The sequence below is a fragment of the Pongo abelii genome, chromosome 9 (assembly GCF_028885655.2).
Source record: "Pongo abelii isolate AG06213 chromosome 9, NHGRI_mPonAbe1-v2.0_pri, whole genome shotgun sequence".
Lineage (NCBI taxonomy): Eukaryota > Metazoa > Chordata > Mammalia > Primates > Hominidae > Pongo > Pongo abelii.
In genome coordinates, this window is record NC_071994.2 from 44,983,565 (window position 1) to 45,003,026 (window position 19,462).

The 19,462-nt window shown below is 35.7% G+C and overlaps 1 protein-coding gene across 3 annotated transcripts in view; it reads right to left on the minus strand.

The window, feature by feature from the left end:
- Positions 1 to 19,462, minus strand: part of SLC17A6 (solute carrier family 17 member 6) — a 137,786-nt gene that overhangs the window by 107,357 nt on the left and 10,967 nt on the right. For all 3 annotated transcript variants that reach the window (XR_008511190.2, XR_008511191.2, XM_024255409.3), the window contains exons 4-7: positions 8,645 to 8,759; positions 7,190 to 7,277; positions 5,133 to 5,219; positions 2,288 to 2,430 (exon numbers count right to left, since the gene is read on the minus strand). Coding sequence is in view for 1 of the 3 variants with exons in the window: in XM_024255409.3 (XP_024111177.1) it covers positions 2,288 to 2,430; positions 5,133 to 5,219; positions 7,190 to 7,277; positions 8,645 to 8,759 (433 nt within the window). In the remaining 2 variants the exon portion in view is untranslated. The remainder of the gene's footprint in view (positions 1 to 2,287; positions 2,431 to 5,132; positions 5,220 to 7,189; positions 7,278 to 8,644; positions 8,760 to 19,462) is intronic.

A 19,462-nucleotide genomic window follows, 5' to 3' on the forward strand; every position in this document is an offset into this window, starting at 1 on the left:
AATTCATTCACAATAAAAAAAGTTCAAATTAACTAAAATAAAAGTTCCATTCCCACATAATCTCATTTTAAAATTTACTTTGAAGCTACAGGAACATATGAAACATCAGTAAGCAGTAAAATATTGTGTTTACAAAAGCAGTGAGGTATAGGAAGTGGGGAGCTGAAGATTATGCTGTTTTTTCATTCTCCTGCTGTTCCTTCTGGGGTCATTTGTAGGAATTAGTTTTTACTTAGGCAGAATTTCTGATTATTTTTAAAATTTATCTCTAATCTAGACATATGACCTCTCAAGAACTGGCAAATAAAAGAACATAATGAATTAATAGGATATAGGCTGATCACATTAATTTGGGGCTAGAAATTGAGGCTAAACTCAGAACTTCTGCTCAAAATAACTGCAGCTAGTGGGCACCAGTGCATACTACCAATCTTCCACCCACTCCCATATCACCTCTTGCTTCTGAGTAGCCACCATAAGAAATTATTAGTCTATTTATAGAAGGAAACACAAAGGGGAAAGTTCTAATGCCAAGCTAACTCATGGAACAACTACACAGTAAAGATTTGTTTAAACCATTGAAGTTTAACTTCTGAATTATATATGATATGGTATTTTTCTTATTCATTAAGGCCAATTTGGCTCAACAATAATGGGTGATAGACTTTTTTTTAAAAAAACCTATGATGAGATGTCAAAGACAGGCATTCTCTAACAAATGAAGTAGAGAATCTGAGCTAGAATCAAACACACACCTAGAATAGGGAGCAGGAGGTGTTTGTTTTAAAAGAACAAATGCATAATATGTAAGGGGCATTGATTCTTCAACTAGTGTATGACACCTTTCAGCTCTTAGCATAAGGAAACTATCATTGATCAGATCGCCAAATGCCTCAATATGTCTAAATACACTAATTTTACTAAACAGTGTTTTCCTTTTTTTTTTTTTTTTTTGAGATGGAGTCTTGCTCTGTCGCCCAGGCTGGAGTGCAGCGTAGTGATTTCAGCTCACTGCAACCTCCACCTCTCTGGTTCAAGCAATTCCTTTGTCTTAGCCTTCCGAGTGGCTGGGATTACAGGCTCACACCACCAGGCCCGGGTAATATTTTTGTATTTTTAGTAGAGACGGGGTTTCCCATGTTGGCCAGACTGGTCTCAAACTCCTGACCTCAGGCAATCCACCCCCCTCGGCCTCCCAAAGGGCTGGGATTACAGGCGTGAGCCACCATGCCCAGCCACGGCGCCCAGCCACCTTTTTAAAATATAATATCAGGTGGCTTTTGTATTAATTATTATGTACAATGTATCAGTGTTACATGGAATAAAACATTTGCATTATTGAAATAGAACTACGTTTTCTCTCTTTTTAGGTAAACCAGAAGAAATCAAATCATCAGAAAAAAGGGCTTCACAACATTGCCTTTATAATGCTTGATATTCATAGTAATAATCCTAAAAGATAATGATATTTTATCAATAAAATAATTAAATTATGTTATAATTCTTTTATATCAGCTGTCTATTATTGGCGTTCTAATGCTTCAGTATCTCCTAAACCACATATGACATAAATACACATGTATTAAACCTACATTTAGAATATAGTAGTCCTCCCTTAACCGCGGTTTCACTTTCTAAGGTTTCAGTTACTACTTCTACAGTACAATAAGGTATTTTACAGGGGAGGGGGGGAACATTCACTTAAGTTTCCTTACAGTATATTGTTATAATTCTATTTTAGCATTAGTCACTGTGGTCGATCACTTACTATACCCAATTTATAGTATATAAATTTTATCGTAAGTATGTGTGTATAGGAAAAACATTATATGTAGGGTTCGGTACTAGTCACAGTTTTAAGCAACCCGGGGGGTCTGGGAATAGATTTGTTCAGGATGCGGGGGGACTACTGTGGTCAATAAACCAAAAATTGCCTTTTTCATGGCTGACTTGGATTTTTTAATGTAAAATGAACCACTATTTATTGTATTTGTTTAAATTATAGACCATATTGAACTGTTTAAAAATATTGTTTAGGTTTGCAGTCATAGTTATCACCCAGTGTACATTTTTAAACGCTTAAGAAAGGATAAAGAAAAAAAATAAATGACAGATGGAGGAAATAGCTATTATTCCTAAGTCAGAGAATATGGATGGACCAAAATAAAAGAAGTTATGATTGATACCAAATTAGTTTTGCTGAGGAAGAACTTGTAAGATAGTTTGATTGGTCAATGGAGGCGAGATGGGAATAAGATAGGAATATACACCATAATAAATTTCTTACTTCCATTGCACCTAAAAGATTTGCACTCTCTCCAATGCTTTCTTCTATGTACCTACGTTCTTCATCTGTAATAGTAGGGTGCTTTGCAGGACTTTCATAAGACACCAAAAGCCAAAACATGTACCAGACCATTCCAAAGCTTCCTGCAAGCAACAGTTCAGAAGGAGAAAGTCACTTCCATTTAACAGTGATGTGCTGGAATAAAGCTGCAATCATCTCAAGACAAACATATTCTATTAGAAAAAAGAATTCAAGCTTATGTTTCTCCAACTGACGTTAGCCATCTTTTCTTTTCTTTTGCCATTAAGCTTCAAACTTCTTAAAGGCCAGTCCTGTGGTTTTATCTCCTTGTCTCTATGAAATAGCACTGATATACAATAAGCCACAAATAATTATTAAAATGGTGTAGTTTGGAAGGTATTCATTCATCCGACAATACTTAGCAGTTAGCATTCTAGGCACTCTGGTTAAGTGAGAAAAATATAATGAAGAAAAAAAATTCCTGTCCTCAAAGAATTATTCTGGGGGTGAATTCTTTTCTTTATTGCCTACCTAGAATATATAAAAGTGGTTGCATTTCCAGAGAAAAGAATTGCTCTTTTCCCTCTCCTGTTAGCACTTCCAGATCTGGCAAACAGACTATTAAATAAAACCTAGAATATTTTAGCACGAGTGGCTACATTACATAAAAAGTGGGCCTCTGTACTTAATGTGGTAACAACACTTTACGTGACTGTATACCATATTATTTTCAGCACATAGTATTGCCTATTGATCCTTCTTTGGGCAGACAAAAGTTATAAATTCCAAGGCCCTAAACTGTAAATCCTTTTTCATCCTATTCTTTATTTAATACTCTTTCCATTAAAACATGTCCTTTTTGTGCGACATAAATCTGTAAGCATTAATAATAGCAAGAATCTCAAGTGATTTATTCTAATTTCCCAGCAGTTGGCCATTTCATTTTTCCCTCACACTGTTCTCTTTGTCCCTTGGGTAACAATCTAAATGCTTCTTACAACACTTTTTCTTTGGCCTATTCGATCTCTAAGAAGGGTTCCCTAACACCATACATAGCTTCTGATGAGCTGTGTTCCTTTTAACTACAGAACATTGCAGTAAACATGATTTAGGTTCAGATAGTGCTTAAAAATTCAGTATAATATAGTGTTTACAGAATAGAACTCCCAGATTCAAATCCTGACTGTGTCATTCATTTGCTGTATGATCCAATCAGTAACTGAATCTCTCTAAACCTCCACTATAAAATGAGATAATAATTCATTTTTGTGGAATTATAGAAAAGTTAAAGGAGGTAATGTATAAATCAACAAGCAGAGTGGAGGTAATGTATAAATCACCAAATAAGAATTCAAAAAATGAGAGATATTGTAATTTTATATAGTTATCATTACCACTAACAGAATTCACCTAAAGTGCCAGATACACTGCTAATTACTTTATATGTATTATCTTTTTTAACTTACTCCACTATACTGATCTTATCCCTTTAATCTTTAAAATATGAAAACTGAATGTGTGACTCCAGACCAAATTATTGTTACACACAGCAGGTAAGAAAGTACTATGATATGGTATTTTCAGATTATCTGTTTACTTTTTGTATCATTCAATGATAAATATCAAATGAGATATAACTCAAAATAATGATATTGGTTGTTTATGAGTGCCTTGTTTAAATTTGTATTCTTACTTTAAGGTCACATATCTTCAATTAAGTAATGGACAAAGGTACAAAACAAAGTATTTAATTGGATAGCCATACCAACTTGTACAATACATCCTATAAAACAAATGCTTTTAAACTTTGTTGAATTATTCACTCCCTTGAAAATCCAATGAAGAGTATAAATTAAAATCTGATTTTTAAAAAAATCTCCCTAAGAAAAAAAATTGTTCACGAATACCTACATGGCTTGCAATTTAGGGCATTCATGGATCCAAAAACCCATTCATGGCTTTTGAACCACAAAAAGAGTCCCTATGATAAGTGACATTTAATAACTTTCTACAAGCATAATAATTTGTTCTGATGAGAACATTTCAAAATGGGAATGAATTAGGGCAAATTTAGAAGCAGCCAAATACTGTTCTACCACATGACTTCATTAATATTTCAGATTCTCATGGCAATGTCCAAAGATGATATTAATCAATGACAATATCAGTTGGGATCCAGCTTTCCTTTATTTTTCCTTTCCTCATTATTAAAAAGTGCCTCTTAGAAAGAAAGACTGTAGGGATATTTTGAAATAGTTACAAAGTGAATATCAAGAGTGTTTTAGATTTAGGATTACATATTTTATTTCAATGTGGAGGCTTAATTGCCTTTAATTCTGGAGGACTGAGATATGCTGCTACAGCAGCTAACTGCTGGTATTTCATCAAGGAATTGAATAGTGACATTAGCACTACCACTCCCTTTCAGCTTTCCACCCCCATTCAATCTTGAAGAGGCAGAATCAGGAAAATGACCAAAAGGCAATAGCAAAGGGAGGTGACTGCTGCCTAACTCTTCCCTTTTCATCAGCTTTTAATCAAGAGCTAATTTAATATTTTTTCATAATGAAGGACATAGATTTACTAAATGACAAAGTTCCTGTCAGCAATGTGGTTGCTTTTTAAAACAAGAAATAACAATCTAAGAAAAATAACAGAGATGAAATATTTTCCTAATCCTCTCAGAATACAATGGAAGGATTCCTAAGAGAAGAAAATAAGTAAATATAGAAATGTATTTAGTGATTGATCTCATTGTCTGCAACCATTTTCTTTTAGCCTATGAACATTTCATTTAACTCTGTTGCATAGAAATATAACATACCATAGACATAAAACACTGAAGACCAGCCAGTGTACTGCACAAGAATGCCAGCTAAAGGCATTGCAATCACAGCTCCAGCATAGGAACCTAAAGTGTAAGGAAGAATGGGAGAAAGGTGAGTGAAATCAGTAGAAATTATTGATTTCATCTCACATTCCTTTGTTGATTCACACAGATGCTTGCACACTCAGGTACATGGGCCTCACACCCATGCACATACCCACCACCACCAAACACATATATGTCTATACATACACAGGAACACGGGATTACACAAGTGGATAACACCTACCTCCTACCCAAGACACAACAGAGATTTAAAAATAATAATGGAGACATGCTGACTGGCATGTGTCCTGCATGTCTGTGTGCTGGACTTGGGACAGAGTATGGCAACACTAACCAGACACCTAAAATCTATTCTTGCCACCTCAAGCATGTATCTCCTTGTAGCAAATTCATGCAGTTTCAGGTTTGTGTAGCTTTTTCTGACTTCATTTTAATTTTTTTTCTCTGCCAGCGGTCTCTTTGTTAGTATCCGTGATTGAAGGCATATTGCTTCAGTTCTCAAAGCATGGCCAGAAGATGTCATCAAGGTAAGTTATCACGTTTTTCCCCTATGGCAAATTTGTTTTCTTTGCTGTCCCATAAAACAGTTTAAAACATACTGACAATTCTCATGATAATAGGTAGCATTCATTAGCTTTTCTAGTGAATATCACCTAATTTATATCTCTTTGAATTTTACATAGTGGGTTATTAAAGGCAATTGTAAAAAAAAAGGTCTTAGACATATAGACAGGAATGGCAATATTTATGCCCTGTGATTTAGACCCAAATGCATGTAAATTCAAATGCTACAGGCAATAATACTGTTAACCTTATGGTTTAAATATACAGCAAAATCACAGCAGCCTTAATTTCCTATTACTAGGATTATTTACAGCAGTTCTTTTTTATTTATTTATTTATTTATTTATTATTATTATACTTTAGGTTTAAGGGTACATGTGCGCAATGTGCAGGTTAGTTACATATGTATACATGTGCCATGCTGGTGCGCTGCACCCACTAACTCGTCATCTAGCATTAGGTATATCTCCCAATGCTATTCCTCCCCCCTCCCCCCACCCCACAACAGTCCCCAGAGTGTGATGTTCCCCTTCCTGTGTCCATGTGTCCTCTAATATCTGATTTGGAAAGGGAATTGCTTTCTTGCCTTACTGCTCTGGTAGAAAGAGTAAAACGTGCATTCTGCAGGCACAAAATGACCTTAAATTAAACTGATTGTCTTAAAATGTTTTAAAAGTTAGCGATGAACAAAAAGTAGCTTCAGATTAGCAGAAAGAGCTCCACACTTCAAAAGCTGGGATTGAAGTTTTAATACATGTTGATTAATTCTATTTCCCAAAATAGTAGTAAGGTCAGTTATGATCCCAAAAATAAAAGTTCCAATGAATGGGAAATTACAGCAACAGTGCTTAGGAGAATACTTAAAGATCACATTAATTTAATTAATTTAAATTATAATAGTTATTTTCTATAGGCATTTTATTCACTATAATTCAAACATATAGCTGTATCAAATATAAATTCTGAGAAACTGTTAGATTTTAACACCAGGCAGAATTCAATGTAAATTTAATATTTATTTGTAAAAGTAAATACATAGTCTAATTATGTTTTTATCTCTGTAAATGTGTTTAAAATTTGTATTTTTATATCTTTGTGTCTAGGTATAATAAAAAGAAAATACTGAGGTTCTCAAAAAAATGTACTGCAGTATAAGAGTATTATAAAAACCACCCAGGAATATATTTGAAATCCTAGATGAAATGGATCAATTCCTAGAAAAATACAAACATAAGAATAAATAGAAGATTTAAGAAAAGCAATAAAACTAAAGAAATGGAAATGGTGGTCAAAAACCTTACCACTCACAGATGTTCACACAAAACCCAGATGGTTTTACAGGCGAGTTTACCAAATTTTCAATTCTTATTCAAGTTGTTCCTAAACTTTTACCCACCATAGCTGCATCTGCACACAGTACTCACCACAAAAGGAGGTGGTTGCAAGTCTACTCCTCTCTAGAGGTGGGGCCCATTTGCTCCATATCCCATGACATGCTGGGTAGGTCACACCCTGTGATGGGGGAAGATATGCATCACTGTCATCATTTAGGATCAAGAGTCTTTTTAGTATCCCGTTCAAATCCTCCCCACCCTTCAGACTTCCTTCCACCTCAATTTTTTTTTTTTCTGATTAAGGTAAAAGAAAAGACTGCATATTAATCAATTTATCTGCAATTCTGAACAGTTTGAAAACATTTGGGAGATCATTTTGTAGGGCATTAAATTCAATAAATCCCAAATATAAATATCTATACAAAGAAAAGTGAAGTTTAGATCCTTGGAGCTCACACTTCCTGAAAGCAGTGTCTAAAATTTAAGACCTTTAAAATTAGTAGTCTTTTTCTATTCTTTTGAACCTATCTTTTTTTTGGGGGGGAAGGAGAGCGGGTTTTTTGGTTTCGTTTATTATTATTATTATTTTTTTAAGTTCTGGGGTACATGTGCAGGATACGCAGGTTTGTCACATAGGTAAATGTGTGCCATGGTGGTTTACTGGACCTATCAACCCATCACCGAGGTATTAAGCCCAGCATTCATTAGCTCTTTTCCGTAATGCTCTCCCTACCCCGCCCTTCTCCAATAGGCTGCAGTGTGTATCGTTCTCCTCCCTGTGTCCATGTGTTCTCATTGTTCAGCTCCCATTTATAAGTGACAACATGCGGTGTTTGGTTTTCTGTTCCTACATTAGTTTGTTGAGGATAATGGCTTCCAGCTCCATCTGTGTCTCTGTAAAGGACATGATCTGATTCCTTTTTACGACTGCATATGTATGAGAAAGGGTTTGTTTGTTTGTTTTTTAGTGCCTTAATATGTTACATTATTTATCTCTTTCCATTATACTCCATGGAAAGAGAAGGGGAAATTGGTAGGCTGAACTCGAGCTTTTAAGTGGAATTCTTTCAAAGTCTGCAGGCTGATGGAGCAAGAGATGATCATTAGAATTGGATGCCTCAAAAATGCATTCAGTGAAATATTTCACTGAAAACTCCTATCATTATTCAAGGCCATCAGGAACTTACTTAGTATAAAACTCCCAAGATATTAATTCATGATTATCAGCAGCAAAGGACAAACTCTAAAATTCTTATCATGACACATTAACAAAAGTCCCTGTTTTGTTTAAGTCAAATAGGCATTAAAATATTTCTTTAATCCCACTCAATTCTAGAGAGGAGGTAAGCAGTGACATTCATAGTTTCATATCACTTATGGACAAAATATCTGATTGTCTAACATTTCCAGTGTTTCACTTTTTATTTTAACTCTATTTAGATACAACCTAATACAATATATTTATTTATAGATAAAGACAAAGATAAACTGGTGGTTCTTAACTAAATGCCAATCTTAAAAAAGCTTCATCCTGAAGTTACGTACCTCAACAAGTCCCTGCAGTATTCTGACAAAGATGACACATCCATAATGCACTCTGGCTGCTGATGGAATTAGCATATTTAGGGTAGAGGTAAGAAGTATGGCAGCTCCGAAAACCCTGAAATAGAAAAGATGCAAACACTGTTTAAATGATTCTGCATCTTAAGTATACATATCTAAATTTCTCAGGTGAAGTTAAACATTTAAAGTAATAAAAAAATTGCCAATAATTTTAAGGTAGATTTTTTTTTCTAATATATGTTCTGGACTTGACAGCCTAGCCATTGTAAATACATACATGGGCCATCTAGAAATTCTATATTTGATGGATCAAACAATAAAAGGAGTCAATACATTTGGTTATACTATTATTTTCTTTATAGACTTAATTACAAATTGTAAATATTTAATAAATCAATATATGTTTTGGACTCTATTTCATTCTACAATGTAAACTGCTTAAGGGTAAGAGCTTGTTTTTCACATCCATTGTATCCTTGACACTTAGCACAGTGCCTGACACACAGTTGGTAATAACTGAAGAGTTACTGGAAATAATGAATGCATAAATAAAGTTATTCCTCACATTATGCAACTACTTGTAGCTTTCCTAGAAGCTGCACATACATAGAAATTTTATAAACGAACTTGTATTTTAAATGAACCAAGAAGTCTCTTGATTAAATCCCTTAGCACATGTTCTTGAAATAATGCAAATAATTATACTTAGTATATCCCTCTCAGGTTTCTCATTTTTTTCTTCTGTTTGAGACACATCTCGAGCAGCCTACATACAACCATTCAAGAAAAAAATGCTAGAAACGTAATGCTAAAGCTTTTGTCCATCTACAAGTAAAAATTCCATTCCTTCGTTAAAAAAAGAAAAAAAAATCTTCTGGTCCAGTGCAGTGGCTCACACCTGTAAACTCAGCACTTCTTCGGGAGGCCGAGGCAAGCGGATCACAAGGTCAGGATCTCAAGACCAATCTGGCCAACATAGTGAAACCCCATCTCTACTACACGAAATACAAATAATTAGCTGGTTGTGGTGGTGTGCGCCTGTAATCCCAGCTACTCAGGAGGCTGAGGCAGGAGAACTGCGTGAACCCAGGAGGCAGAGGTTGCAGTGAGCCAAGATTGCACCATTGCATCCTGGGTGGGCAACAGTGTGAGACTGTCTCAAAAAACAAACAAACAGACAACACTTCTATAATGTTTATACCAAGTAAGAAAAGTATTCCTTTAGCTCGGTTACTTTATAACTATTCCCTTGCAAAGATGTTTTGGGACATGCTAACTCCAATGAGCTAATCTATATATTTTAGGCAAATTTTATCAAGTCAAACATGAGCCTTAAATTCAGTCAATGTTGGTTGCCTCATAGAAGCTCTAATCTTTCTTGTGGGCACTTTTAAATGTTACTGTTAAAGACCTGGATTTCTGAAAAGGACCCTCAATGATTATTATTAATCGGCTACAGAAAGGTGAGAAATGACATCCTAAACGGCAGTGAATTAAAACTTTTTCTATTGATTATATACTGGTCAAATAATTTTGTCTAAAAATATATGTAGCCTGTATCCACCTTCCCTTAGTGGCTTCTCTCCACTGAGATAAATGATCACTCATGAAGTGAATATTCTGCTCCATTCTTCCTCTGTGCTGTTTGCCCAAAATAGATGTCCTTTTGTTTTAAGCCAAAGATAATTTTGCATGCTAAGGTTTGAGGAAAAACTTTTACCCAGGTTTATCTAATATGTGTGTCTTATTTTATTATAATTGTTTTAGAGGTACGATGCATAAATTTTATTTTCTGTGAATGTAACATTCTATCATCACTGTCTCCCCCTTTTTGAAGGGTTTGTAAATACGATTGTCTCGTGATAAGCTGGTGAGAGATGAATATTACCCATTCTTTAGCTTAGTTTCTTAACCTCTTCATGATTGAAATTTAGGCATAGATAACCCTTTGTTGTGGAGTGCTGTCCTGTGTACTGCATGACAATTAGCACCATCTCTGGCATTTATTCACTAGATGCCAGTAGCACACACCCCTCCTCTAAGTTATGGCAACCAAAAATGTCTTCAGTAATTGTCAAATGTTCCCTATGAGAAAAATCACCCCCTTAGTAAAGCTGAATCAAGTATGAATTATTTGTTGAATGTACACTATAGTCAGAGCTAAACTTAATGAGTGCTTATTCGACTTGCTAGATACCATATTAACACTTCACATGCCATAAACTCCACAAGCACCTAACAACCCAGCAACGTGGGTATTATTCATATACCAATGTTATAGATGGAGAAACTAAACCTAAGATAAGTAAAATCACTAGTTCAGGTGGTCAACTAGTTTTAAGTAGGGGAAACCTGTTTCAGATACAGTTCTGTTTTATTTAAAACCCAATGAGTTTTGCCACTAGGATTTATACCTGATTATGCATATACTAGGTAGTTAGTAATATACTTCAGCATTCAAACTGTAAATTTAAATGATAATCTTTACAAAGCCACTTGATATCACACTATTAGTTCTGAAATAAAATGCCGATAGATTACTTTTAATGTTTACTTTTCATTCTTACTCTGAATAATGTTTCTAATTATACAATATCATGGCATAATTGAAGTGGTTTTAATTTTAAGTTCCTTAATTTCTACACGGTCTTACTCTGTCACCCAGGCTGGAGTGCAGTAGCACTATCTTTGCTCACTGTAACTTCTGCCTCCTGGGTTCAAGCAATTCTTATGCCTCAGCCTCATGAGTAGCTTGGAGTACAGGCCCACGCCATCATGCCTGGCTAATTTTTTGTATTTTTAGTATAGACTGGGTTTTGCCAGGTTGACAAGGCTGGTCTTGAACTCCTGACCTCAAGTGATCCACCTGCTTCCGCTTCCAAAAGTGCGGAGATTAGAGGTGTGAGCCACCATGCCTCATCTCTTAATTTCTTTATCTATCCTTTTTTTCATTATTAGTGGGCACTTGACCTCAAAATCCATTGAATTCCCTGTAACTAGTTAAGAATCCATCAAACTTTACAAACCTCATCTTCTTATTTAATTTTATATAATTTTTATCCTAATTAATATCTAAGTAATTAAAATTCTGATTATCAAAATTCTTGCCCTAAATGGAAAGCCTTTACACCTTGTCTTGCCACACAGCCAAAATTGAAGCAGCCTCCCCATTCAATATTCATTCATGCATTTACACTTCAAACTTCTGTGAGACTATATTCACAGGAGAGTATTATGTGGAGAAGGTAAGATTTACAGGTCATTTACTGTAATTTCTCCATTTATATTGACTCATTTAATTCTCACAACAACTCTCTGAGTTGTTAGACTTTCCTTTCATTTTATAAATAAGGAAATTGAAACAAAATGTGGCCAAGAGAAAAAGCAAGTAGTAAAGCTCAGATTTAAATCCAGAGCTCTCTGACGTGAAAATCTGTGCTCTTTCATTCACATGATGTCAGCAGGCACTTAGAACAAGAAGAGGATGGACCTCAGTGTAGTAGGAGAGGGAGAGACCAGTAGTCCAGAGACAATGTGTGCCAAAGGCCACAACAGAAGTACAGATAGAAAACAACAGAGGAAAACATTCGTCTCAGCTGAGTTGACCAAGTCACAAACCTTTGGTAGGGAAACTTTCAAAGATTAATATGAAAAAGAAGAAAGACTTTCCAAAAACAAGGAATGGCTCAGCAAAGCTTCACAAACGGAAGAGGTTACCTTCTGTACCAGAAACTAAGGAAGTATTGAAAATGGCTGAACATAGTGGCTCAGGTGCTTAGGAGAAGGAAGAACATCTGGAGTGGGATGCTGGATGAGGAGGCTTTGAGGAAGTGTTAGATAGTCCAAGAAGGTGAAGGGTGAACTCCACCAGTCTGTGACATCTTGGAGATTATTGAGTCTGGGGTGACCACAGAGGGTGACAATTATACCCCTAAAGTGAGGTAAGTATGAAGCTTAGTGGGATTGAGGGGAGAGGGATCTAAAAGCCAGGAAGCAGGAGGTGGTTAACAACCACCTAAGTTCAGGCAGGATGATGGCTTGCAGAGGAGCAAGGGGTCAAAGTCACTAACGGTAGGAGGGGTGGGGGGAAAGGCTGATATAATGCTACAGTAATTTTTGTAGGACCCCAGCTTTGTCACTTAATAATTATGTAACTAGTAGGTTGTTTAACTTCCCTAAACTTCTGCTTCCTTGTCTTTAAAAACGACATCACTAGGTAATGGTTCAGAGCATGGATTCAGCCAGACTGCCTGGGTTCACAGTTCATCTGACACTTATTACTGAGTGACCTTGAGCACCTTATGTAACTTTCTGTTCCTCATTTCTCATCTAAACAATGGGAATATTAACAGAACCTATGAGTTATTTGAAGTAAAACAACCAGAAGAATGGCTGGCACACTCTAAGCATTTAAAGAATGTTGGAACTTGCATGATAATACTACTAATGTATTGTATCTCTTAAGATTACTGTTAGGCTAAATAGAATTGTGTACCTAAAGGACTTAGTCTGGTGCTTGACATATGACAATAAATTCATAACTATGAGCCAGTCAGGTAGCGACAGTAATTGTCAATTGTTATTGAATTGTTAGTGTGGATATCACTTCTAGATTCTCATTTTTACTGAACAGCAATATTAGAAAGCTCTTACTGCTATCTTTACTTCACAGACGGTGTAACCATGTCCAAGTGAGTAAAAATGACTTGCCAACATCATATAGATAGTAAGTAGAGAGCTATGGTTTACATTACTTATCTGTTGTAGATCCTGGATATCTAACCACTAAGATCTACTTACTGTAATAGCAGCAGAATAAGTACTGGTATTAACAATGCCAACAGCAATATATAAAATAACATGAACTTTGAAAGATGAAAATTTTATTGAAAGATGGATGGTAGTAGCAGTGGGAAGTGAAAGCAGAATTCTACCCCATCTCTCCTATGTTTTGAAGTAAGTAGTTAAATGGAGAGGCTCATTTATGAAAGTTTTGTATTTTCTTAAACAAAGTATAGGTTTCAAAAAGAAATGAAAGAAGTAGTAGAACTGAATATGAAAAAGAATTTTAAGAGTATAAAATTGCCGGGTGTGGTGGCTCACGCCTGTAATCCCAGCATTTTTGGGGGCCGAGTTGGGTAGATCACCTGAGGTCAGGAGTTCAAGACCAGCCCGACCAACACAGTAAAATCCCGTCTGTACTAAAAACACAAAAATTAGCTGGGTATGGCGGTGGGCACCTGTAATCTCAGCTACTCAGGAGGCTGAGGCAGGAGAATCACTTGAACCCGGGAGGCGGAGGTTGTGGTGAGCAGAGATCGCGCCACTGAACTCCAGCCTGGGCAACAAGAGCGAAACTCTGTCTCAAAGAAAAAAAAAAAAGAAGAAAAAATATAAATTGTTTAGCACAGTAGTTTCTAGACTTTCATATGCATGATATAAACCTGGGACTTGTTAAAATACAGATTGCTAGGTGTCAGAGTTTCTGAGTCAGTAGATGTGTTTGGGGCCTGAGAATTTGCATTTCTAACCAGTTCCCAGGTTATTCTAGTATTGCTTGTCCTGCTTTGGGAATCATTGGTTTAGTAGTACCATGCCAGGTATTCCCCCAGGACATCACAAAAGGGGCAGATATGGGGTGAAGACCCAGACCTAGAAAAAACAAAGCTGGACAAAGCTGGACATAGTGGAAACAAAGGGCTTACATTTTATTATAGAGGGAGAGGCAAGGGTAGAATAGAAACATTGCTAAAATGGAAGATGTCCTTTAAAAAACACAAATTGATATTAGATTGTTAGATCAAAAATGAAAATGAAGTTCTCTGTTCTGCTTTTGACCATTCTTATTGACCAAATTTACTGAGCAGCTGCCATATTTTTCTTGGGGACATTTAAATAGCATGATATAGTATTAGTTAAAAAGATGAGTTTCTTTTTTTATTACACTGTGAAAATCCAAATTTCAACTCCAATTTCTTGCTAAGTATGACTTTGAGCAAGTTGTCATTACTTAAATTCTTTTAGCCTCATTTCTCAGTCTGTTTCTTGTAGACATTTAAATAGCATGATATAGTATTAGTTAAGAATGAGAGGTTTTTTTTTTTTTTTTGGTTACACTGTGAAAATCCAAATTAAAATTCCAATTTCTTGCTCAGTATGACTTTGGGCAAGTTGTCATTACTTAAATTCTCTTAGCCTCATTTCTTGGTCTGTATAATGGAAATGTTTTCATACTTCAAAAAAAGTATCATGAAGATTAAATAAATCAATTATGAAAGAGGACACTGTCTGGTCCATAATAAATGGCTTGTCGAGGTTAGCCATTATTATACAGAAATTTCCTAAACTTTAATAGACTTTTCAAAGAATGATTATGCCGCATCTTTTTCTCCACAATGATTTTGCACTGATTAAGTAGTGTTAATTCTGTGCCCATGAACACATGGTTGTTCCATATCAGGCTGAAATTCTAGCAGCTTTCATTAAGTGCAGAAGACATGTAATGGGAATTTTATCTCCCATTCTGAATTCATGCGGAATTGATTGAAAGGCATCAGCCTCTTAGTCTGTGCCTCAATAGTCCATCTAAAGTATCTGATGGGAAATGACCAGAAAAGAAAATTCACAGTCTTTTTTAAATCAATAACTGTCTCAGTATCCTTCCACTTTATCCTTCGATACTCACCCATGCCCCCACCCTCAAAAACACACCTCTTTTTCAATTAGTCTCCTCTCTCAGATATTGCTGAACTACTGTAGATCACCTTTGTAAGACTTAACTCATGAGGTTGTACGTTCCCCAAGCCCTCCCATTATTTTTTCTCTTGGAGAATTGGGTCCAGGTCTCCACTTCTTTAAACTCCATGGTGCTAGCACAGTGCTTTTCATATGGCATGTTCTCAGGAATGAGCATCCAATTTTTTTTGTGCAAAGACTCTCAACTGAGGGTAATTATAACTTCCTCTCCTGAGGTATATGTAGGTGATAACAGATCTTTATTCTATGAATATTTATTTCAAGCAATTGATCATTTATTTCTTCTCTAGCTTTTAATGGGGACAGACTGCTGTTCTGGGTATCCTATTAATTCTAGGAAGCTGAGTTATTTTCATAGAATAACTGTAGGTTGACAGCTATGGGCTATAATTTAGAGTACTCCTGTAGATAAATCCTCACTTGAGATAGTTGCTGAGTTGAAGTGCATGGCCCAGTGTGGCCTCATTCTTGCATCTTGCAAGGAACACTGGAATCCCCTGAAACTAGCAGCCATCACATTGCCTGTTACTGCCTGTTCATCACTAGATCCTCATCAGGCTCTGAAACCACTGTCTCTGAAGCTCTGCTTTCAAAATTAAATTAGGAAGTAATGCTTCAGAGGTGATATGGTGTCCTCTTAAAGAACCTCACCATTCATTAATACTTAATATAGTTATATATATTATATTATGCTTGTTTCATCATTTTTGTTTGGTCTGATGCTAGAAGTCAGAAGCGTTAAATATATTTTCTGTATATTAGCAGACAGAAGGAAATAGATTATATAACAAGAAACATTTAATGTTCATGTGAGTTTTATTATCCCTAGGATTACTCTTAACTTTAACACTTATAATTGGGTTTCACAGCACTACTGCCCTGAAAATGATGTTCATCATTAAAATGTTTTAAAGTTATTCTCTGATCAAAAGACCTGTCTAGCAGTGAAAACCACCCAAGTAAATCAATTCTCAAAATTGTTCCACAGGCTAGTTCTTTCCTATTGACCTAGCCCAGCACTAAATAATACAGTGATTTTTTAAGAAGCTGTAAAATACAATGTTTTTAAAGAAAACACACAGTAAAGATATTTAATAAGAGAAATGTGTTTAGTAAAGAATGATATAATTTGAAATCAGACATCCTGGGGTCTATAACCCAGCTCTGCCTCATACCATCTAGTGGTATCTGGGAAAACGATTCTGTATTCAGTTTTCTCATGAGTAAAAGAAGTATCAATATGCCTGCCTTCATGGTCATAAACATAGAAATAATAGGCACTGGGGACTCCAAAAGAGAAGAGTGTGAGAGTGCTTGGGGTGGTGGTGAGGGTAGAAAAATTATCTCTTAGGTATAATTATCTGTTTAGGTGATGGCTACCCTAGAAGCCTAAACCTCACCATTACACAATCTATCCACATGACAAGCCTGTACTTGTATCCCTTGAATCTAAAATAATAATAAAAGGAAGAATGCCTGCCTTATAGAGTCATGTGCAGGATAAAGATAATGTACATTACGAATTTTGTGATATATATATATATATACTTATTATTTGATTCAATTCTAATTTCACCTGCCTCCCGAAATGTAAAACAAAGGTGATTATGAAGATGATTTTATAATATAGTTTATATATTCTCTTTCCACTCTAGAAAAAGCACTTTCTAGAAATAAATACATTTTGTAAAATTAAATATTTATTTTTTGATTTTTTAAATTGAAAAGTAAGTTCTATATAATATCAGGCAGTATATTTATATCATTATATATGAAAACAAACTATCAATGAAATACTCTAGCAAATTACACAATTTTTAACAATAAACTCAGTAAAACATGGCTTTCCCAGAAGAAATAAAGAAGTCACACATATATATAGCTGAAATTGAAGTTCTAAATAGTAAGATGAATCTCAAGCAGTCTGGTATTTCATTTCACTTAAGATCTTTCTCCTTATAATTGGCACCTAAGGTGTTAGATTTAAAACCCACTTCTGGTGTGAATATAAGTCAGAGATGGGCCATCAATAATTGGGCTGGGGAAAAAAAGGAAAGAAATGTGCAAACTAATGTGTAAAATAATAATTTTATTATTTCTTAAGAAAAGACGTAGAAATTGATGGGTGTTCTTAATTTTTCAAAGAACAGTATTACAGTCTCTGTGAAATAAAATAAGGGCCATTTGCTTATTAAAGATGTTTTCAAAATAATAAACCATTTGAAAACCACTTAAAATTGTTGGGTTTTTTTGTGATTTCCTCTGCAGCAAATAACATTCTCAAATAAATTTGCTGATTATTATCAGGTTAAAGTCTGATTTCTGTTTTTCTTCTACTTGTCACACACACATACACTTTCCTCTTCTTTTACAGTATGAAATAATCATATGTCATTATTTTATGCACATTGATGTTCTTAAATGGCAGGAAGCTCTATACCACTATAGAGATTGCCAAAATCAAGAGGTATAGTGGTAATCATGACACAGAAATGTTTGGAAAGGCAAATGCAGCTGCTGAAAACCTGTATCACAAACTGCCTGATGATTAGCATCCAATATGGCCCATAATAAGTTAGCTTTGAAATTCGTAGTCATATTTTCTGTGACCCACAGCCACAAACACCCTCAAGTATCAAGCCCACCCCAAAATGATTTGCCCAGAAGAGGTGAAAGGAGCACTGGTGACTTGTCGCTTCTACAGATGATGTTCATTTTCCCTAAATCAATCAATCCACTTCCATTTGGGCAGTGGATTGTCGCTTAACAGGGAACTAGTGTTCCTCACCTCAGGTGTGGAACTAATTCTTTCCTGGAGGGTCTGCAGTAGACTGACTCAGGCTGTTTAATCTATTTAATCTAATCAAATCAGGGCTTGGATGCCTCCCTTTGTCACATCTGATGCCCCCACTCCCATATTAAACAGGGAATACACAGACATGAGCCAACCCTCTGAGTCCCTTGATACATCATTAAGTTGTAAAAATGACTTCATCACTCACGACAGAGAGATTAGACAGCCCCAGTGGTAGCATATGGCAGTAAGAGCATCACTCTACCAGCTGCCCACATGACTATCTCCTTCCTCAAATCATGTCCCTCCCCTCCAGAAGCTGCCTCTGCACTGCAGTAGCAGAATGCTGCAGCAGCGGGAAAAGCCAGAGCTAGTAAGGGGTAAGGGATTGAAGAATGAAAAGAGAGCTAGAGAAACTCATATCGGCAAAGCACATGCAAGCCCTTGGAGACCCCTCCCTCCTCAATCCATCTATTCATCTTATGGTAAAGGGTATTTTCTTTTGTCAGAAAAATGCAGGCTTCTCCTCACTTACCCCAGATACCTAACCTATGGGGCCTACAATAGGAAGGCAGCTAGATGTTTGATTGGCAGCTAGATGCACGAGATAGAAAAAGTCACCTCTGGCCTTAAAAGACTGGGTGCTTATAAACCATTTCCACTGGAACAGGATGGTGGTCCCTTTCAGCAGGACTTACATTCATAGTCTGAATTATTTTCTCACACATAAGGAATTCACAGATATTTCTCACTGGAAGGATTGAGGAACTCCTTGCAATGGAGGTTGCAATGGATAGGTAAGTAGAGAGGACAAAATATTATATAGATAGACCAACAGCATGTGTGTGTGTGTGTGTTTGTGTGTGCATGTGTGTTTGATGATGGTGCTTAGGAATTCATTTCCAATGCTTATTCCAACAAATAAATAAAAGCACATCTTTATAGTTGCATCTCTCTGAAGAAAAAAGACAGAACAGCACCAGTAAAATTGCTCCTTTCTGGGCTTAACACATGAAGATATTATGTTTAAAATGTCTTCTTCTCTTTTTGAAAATTATTCTAACAAGAGATTTTTCATAATTATGCCAGCCAGAATATTTACCTAAAGTATATTAAAATTTATTTTTATAAATACAAATGCACACTAGTAAATTTTAAAACCATGCTTTTGGGTTTGCTCACTTTTAAGTATAAATTACTTCCTATTTTATACAGCATATAAATTGAGTTGCATCAGTCAAAACCCCAAG